Below are 6311 nucleotides of genomic sequence, written 5' to 3'. Positions count from 1 at the left end.
GAGAGAGATGGGGGAGAGAGATAGAGAGAGAGAGAGAGAGAGAGAGAGAGAGAGAGAGAGAGAGAGAGAGAGAGCGAGAGAGAGAGAGAGGAGCTATACCTTCTATAAGGAATATTCCACCTCCTTCTGCACCGACTATCAGTCTGTCACCTGTAATTAATCAAGGGGAAGATAACAAGTAGTCAGTTCTAATCATATCACCCTACTCGTACATTAACGCGAAACGTGATTCTCACGCCCAGCTAAAATTAATCACGACGACGTGAAAGATAGTAGATATAGTCCAGTCAATATATGAAAATTATTGGTCTACCTGGAACAAATTGCAACAGTAGGTTTTATTGTTGGAAGTTGTTGATTGGACCCTCCTAAACTTCATATGCAAAATCGGCCAAAATCGGACCACGGAAAACTGGCTAATTAGCATAAATCCAAAATGGCCGCCATTTTCAAGTTTGAGGCTAGTTTGCCCTAGATAGTACAAGACCTAAAAGCCAAAAATCAGATGAATTAATTGTGCACTTTTTGACAAAAGCATGAAAATTGGCATAACAGTAGTTTAAGATATGTACATTCATATGAGATCGGGTACCCAAATCCATCGGCATAGTATCTGGACGTCATCTTGAATTTAAAAATGGCTACCATCAAAATCCATTATCTTATATTTTTCAGCTAATATTCAACATAGAAACATATGATCTTGGTGTCTAAACCAACATTATCGGGGTCAAGAAACCCATTACAATCGAAACCATTATCGGTCGGTGGCCGCCATCTTGAATTTTAAAATGGCCGCTATCCAAATCTATTATCTTTCATATTTCAGCTAATATTCAACATAGAAACATGATCTTGGTGTCTAAACCAACATTATCGGGGTCAAGAAACCCATTACAATCGAAACCATTAACGGTTGGTGGCCGCCATCTTGAATTTCAAAAAGGCCGCCATTCAAATCCATTATCATTTAACATTTAATAATGCAGCAATTTAACCATAAAAAGTAAGCAGAATTACTTGCATTTTGTGAAAAAAAGTGGACATATTTTTTTTACTTTTACTTTTTACAGTAATGTAATTACTTATAAGACGCCTTCACAACGGTGTGTATACAAAATTATTACAAATGGATACACAAATATACAAATATACAATATACATAACAATATACAAATATACATATATACAAAGGATACAAAGATACAAAGGAATCAATCTAGCCTGTATAACCTATTTATACCAGTCTGCATCAGTCATAAGCAAGGTAACACAGTATAGTTCTAATCACAAGTCAAGGTCCTCCGGGTCCGCAGCATCACAATCAACCGAAATATGTTTACAGATTCCATCCTGACATTTACTACATGCAATGGTACATTCTAATCCGTGCTTCTTGCAGGTTGCATCTATTAATGTCACATTGTCCTGTCAACTTATAGGAAGACATCCACACTTATGATACTTTTTAGAACATTTTCACTAAACTACCTCTTGCGCAAGGAATCCAAGGTGTCCGTAGTTGACCCTCCATGAAGAGACATCAATGCTTTTTCTCCAGCTTCCAGAATTTTGTCGGCAGTCATATTCAAAGAAAACACTTGTGATTGTTTCAAGAACAGCTCATCTTTCTGTGCTTTCTTGAGAACAGTACATTTCCCAATTCCAAACAGACGGGAGGTAGTGTCACATCTAGAAATGGCATGTATAAAAGGTAGAGCACGGCAAGCCTTATCGCCAAGCCTTTTTCATAGCAAACGAATGTCCCAAATAAAATACTTTGCTGTCGGGGTTTCTTACCTAAAATATAGACCTCTGGAACATAGATCTGCATGATGACAAAGTAATATTAGAATGTCAGTGTTTTCTCCAATGAAATGTGTAATCCCAGCTGTGGCATGGTCAATGGCTGTCTTTGCTATGAGTAAATCGGCGCCGGCATCTGCCTGGAGGGTTCTGATTCCATTTGCATGCATTTTTTTACTGGGATGTTTAATGAAGTCTTGCTTATTCTCTGAATTTGTGAGGCACCACCGGTTGTCGTCAATGATCGCATTAGCACCTGCTCTATTACTCGATCTGGTGGTAGTCCTGCCCAGAACCGATCAGTCTTGCGGACAACAAATGATCCTGAATCCTATTTGTTGAATAAATCTGGTTTTGTGTGTTTGAGATCCAACATATCTTGTATGTAGATATACACAGATTTCGCGTAGTTGGAGTGTCCAGTTGCGGCATAGAATGAAAGCATCTTCTGAAGGGTACTTAGGTAGAGCATGAAGTGTCCTGTGCGAAGGGCTTTGAGTAATAACCGCAGGGGATCAACCATGTTTATATATTGGACCCACAATTTAGTCAGCCTGTTGGACTTTGCTTGATCTTGTGCTTTTCTGCCTCCATCTGTTAAGCTACTTGTGTTAAGCTATCATCAGCAGGGTCAGTGGTTTTCTCATCAAGAGTTTCAAGAAGGGTGTCAAACGTCTCAAGAGCCTTCTTTAAGTCAGGTATTTTGTTGATCTCTGATTTATCAGCAGGAAAAGAGATGTCATATGCTTTTTGGAGCACAAGGGCATTGAGAGAAGCATCTACCAGAAGATGGCCACGTATTGCTCGTGCATATGCTTTTTTTTGTTAAAATGTGGTTCACTGTATTTTCCGCATAAACAATGTCCAACACATCTGTTTGCCCAGATGATTTCATCACATGTCCGATTCTGCCAAGGAAACTCATGATAGAGTGAAATCCGCCCAAATACAGCTCTATCCTCTTGAGGTTACTTCCTTTATTCTCCCTTGTTATGATATGGTCTTGGCCTTCCACCACAGTGGTTGATCAAATGTGATGACAGGCACAGATCAATGTCGTTGATTTTCCTCAGCAACAAAGTAAAGAGTGGAAAAGATGTAACTCAAAACAGATGGGTCCATATCTATCATTAGAAGGAAATGGATAGAAGCCTTTCCAGTATAAACCCCATCTGTAATTGCCTGCATCATACCCGACCAAACCGGCCGATTTGATTTCAATGGCCAAGATATTTCCCGCAGTCGCGTTCATTAATTGCACTGATAATTGGTAATTTTCTATACAGTAACTGAACATCTGTAGTAGCATTTTCTCTGTAGTACTTGACCACAAATATTGCATCAGGTAAACCACTCTCTGGCAAGTTTATTCTTGGTACAGCATGTTTTTGTTCGAGTCTTGGGGTTGAAGCAAGAATTATGCCCATTCCTTGGAAGGTACCTCGGCCGTCCAAAGTACGTATGTTGTGATCAACATTGTCAGCGATATAATGAGTAAAGTGTCCAGCAGTCGGTGTAGCCGTTCCATTGAAATTCGCATGTAATGGCGTCATATCTATGTTATGACGATATGGTTACGAATTTGATAGGCGGCCATTTTGAAATTCAAGATGGCGTTCACCGACCGATAATGGTTTCGATTGTAATGGGTTTCTTGACCCCGATAATGTTGGTTTAGATACAAAAATCTTGTTTCTATGTTGAATATTAGTTGAAAAATGTAAGATACTGGATTTTGATGGTGGCCATTTTTAAATTCAAGATGGCGCCCAGATACCATACCGATGGAGATGGGTACCCGATCTCATATAAATGCACATATCTTAAACTACCGTTATGCCAAATTTCATGCTTTTGTCCAAAAGTGCACAATTAATTCATCTGATTTTTGGCTCATAGCTCCTGTAGGCCCTACTATCTAGGACAAACTAGCCTCAAACTTGAAACTGGCGGCCATTTTGGATTTAGGCTAATTAGCCAGTTTCCCGTGGTCCGATTTTGGCCGATTTTGCATATGAAGTTTAGGAGGGTCTAATCAACAACTTCCAACAATAAAACGTACTGTTGCAATTTGTTCCGGGTATTTCATATATTGACTGGACTAATACAGGATTGTGTTTGTCACATCGACTCACCCCAGGAATCGCCACAGACGACCTCGTGCGGAAAATCCGGATAGATGCAGTGAGGTTCCCACGGCTGCAAAAAAAATTATGACGGCGACGATGAGTGTTGGGCTTTTAATTCTTGATTGAAAAAGGTTGTACTTTTGCAATTTTGTTTTCTGATGAAAACTATGCGCTTTGATGTAAAAACGACGCCGCAAAGGGCCCCCCCCCCACTTCACCCGTGTGTCAAGAAAATCTTGTTCACGCGGAGCACGGAAGCACGCGGAAAAATTAGCAAGAATGTTTATGTTAACATATCATATTTGTTGTCACTTGCAATAACAATTTAGCTTAGCAATTTAGTAATTTCTCTGAACAACATCTGCCGATTTACACGGTGGACGATTATACACGTGACTCTCTGGTACGTGTGGTCGAATATGGGAAATAATTTTCCCCACTCCCATAATACCAAAAGCAACGAGTCGGAGACAAGTGGAGCTTTCAATAATCAGCGATGCGAGCAACACGGCAGCATTAATTTTCCGTTGTCGCCTTTCTCATAATTCCGCGCAGATATTATCCGGCGAAAATCGCCGTCATTTCGTGGGTAATTTCGACGATATTTCGGCCGTAATTTGGAGTATTAAGTGCGCGTTTACTGTCAGCGCCGCTTCCTGTAAATACTTTCCGAACGAATAATCGCTCGACACATAGATGACGCGGGGGTCGCCAACGAGGAAATAGTCGTGCAGCTCGAACCTCACGGCGAAATAGTCCGGTTGTCGCTAGGCTGGTCGGTGCATCCCCTCTCATTATTGTATCCAGCTTCAGTGCCTAAGGACAATACCACGTTTTTGTAACATCATACTTCAGTATATAATATGTTAAGTTATATCTGTTCGTCACTAGCTGACCAGAATTGTCTCCAAGGTAATTAGCCCTAATGACGCACCGCTTTCATTTATCATCGACGGCGATCGCGTATACGTAATACAGAGACGCTGCACAAACCGATTACGTGACGCCGATATTGTGGCAGTATATGTGGCTCGCCAACATCCGATCAGCGTTCGTAATACAGGCACGTGTGCACCGCTGTCGCGCGGACGTGCGTCGCGTGTGCGCCGCTGTCGCGCGGACGTGCGTCGCGTGTGCGCCGCTGTCGCGCGGACGTGCGTCGCGTGTGCGCCGCTGTCGCGCGGACGTGCGTCGCGTGTGCGCCGCTGTCGCGCGGACGTGCGTCGCGTGTGCGACGCTGTCGCTGACGTGCGTTGCGTGTGCACCGCTGTCGCGCGGACGTACGTCGCGTGTGCGCCGCCATACTCACCTGTCCGGTTTGCAGGAACTCCGCTTGTCGCGCTTCCTCTTTGCGCCGGGAGCCACGCGGAGAGTCCGGAAAGACGTCGCTAAACGCTCTCCGGTTGAGCATATTCTGCGTGAAAACACACCGATGCGAAGTGAGCAACGTAGCCGTAGTACATTTTGTTTGTGAACATATATATTTAGCGAAAGGCTCTCGTGGCGGAGCGAATGGGAGGCTACACGGGTAGAGTTAGGGTTTTATTTAGCGTCTAGCGTTTTGCGCGCCACGGGCACGCAAAATCGAGCATGCACTTACAGTAAGAGCTCGCTCGCGTTTACTTGCGCGCACGCACGGTTTGTGCCTTTGTCCCGGTTGCTTTTTGGTGACTATTTAGACATGAATGCGAAATCCCCTTAACGAAGCGAAATTTAGGCGACGCCAATCGTAATCTCCTTGGGGAAAATCCTAGGGCCATCCATTGTTCTGCGTGGACAAACAAACCACAGCAGAGATTCTATTATTTGTTAAAGGCTAAAGCAAATATAGCGGTCTAGCGGATTTCTATATTGAACACGGCGCGTAGATGCGCATACAACTGTACTATGCTGATACACATTTCCAGGCTGTCTAATACAGGCGTGGTTTTTACGCGCGAAAGGTGCCGTACTTGTTAAACACGACGAGTGCATCCCTCACCTCTTCCACCACCGGACTATGAATCATTAACTAGCTCCCTGCGCGTTTGCCTGCACCAGTAAACTACACGTGGCTTCATAAAGCGTGAGACGCGAGTAAGGATATCGATTGCTGTATTTAGCTTGATGCTCGCTCTAACGACGAGAGGGGGTGTGCTGGGAGCGCATACAGGGATGTGTCATAGTAAATAGCGCTGCTGGGTCGACTGGATGCGGTACGTGCGCTTCATATTTATTAATGAGCCCGGCAACAAGAGAAATTTGTCGCTGTAATTGTTAAGAAGCGTGCAGGCGGTTGTGGTCGGTAGTGAGCGCTCTACGAAATTACTTACAAAAAAATATATTTGGTGCATATCTACAAGTAAAGCAGGACAAGTGTAAGGAATGCGTGTATAT

At 43.2% G+C, this 6311-nt stretch overlaps 1 protein-coding gene across 1 annotated transcript in view; it reads right to left on the bottom strand.

Annotated features, from left to right (window-relative positions):
- LOC106804799 (GTPase-activating Rap/Ran-GAP domain-like protein 3) overlaps positions 1-6311 on the bottom strand; it is a 66625-nt gene that overhangs the window by 10094 nt on the left and 50220 nt on the right. The window contains exons 13-16 of the mRNA XM_014806146.1: positions 5245-5349; positions 4677-4751; positions 3942-4005; positions 100-150 (exon numbers count right to left, since the gene is read on the bottom strand). Of these exons, the coding sequence (XP_014661632.1) occupies positions 100-150; positions 3942-4005; positions 4677-4751; positions 5245-5349 (295 nt within the window). The remainder of the gene's footprint in view (positions 1-99; positions 151-3941; positions 4006-4676; positions 4752-5244; positions 5350-6311) is intronic.

Source organism: Priapulus caudatus, unplaced genomic scaffold (assembly GCF_000485595.1).
Source record: "Priapulus caudatus unplaced genomic scaffold, Priapulus_caudatus-5.0.1 Scaffold88, whole genome shotgun sequence".
NCBI lineage: Eukaryota > Metazoa > Priapulida > Priapulimorpha > Priapulimorphida > Priapulidae > Priapulus > Priapulus caudatus.
Note: the sequence above shows the minus strand (reverse complement) of the source record. Positions and strands in the feature narration are given on the sequence as shown.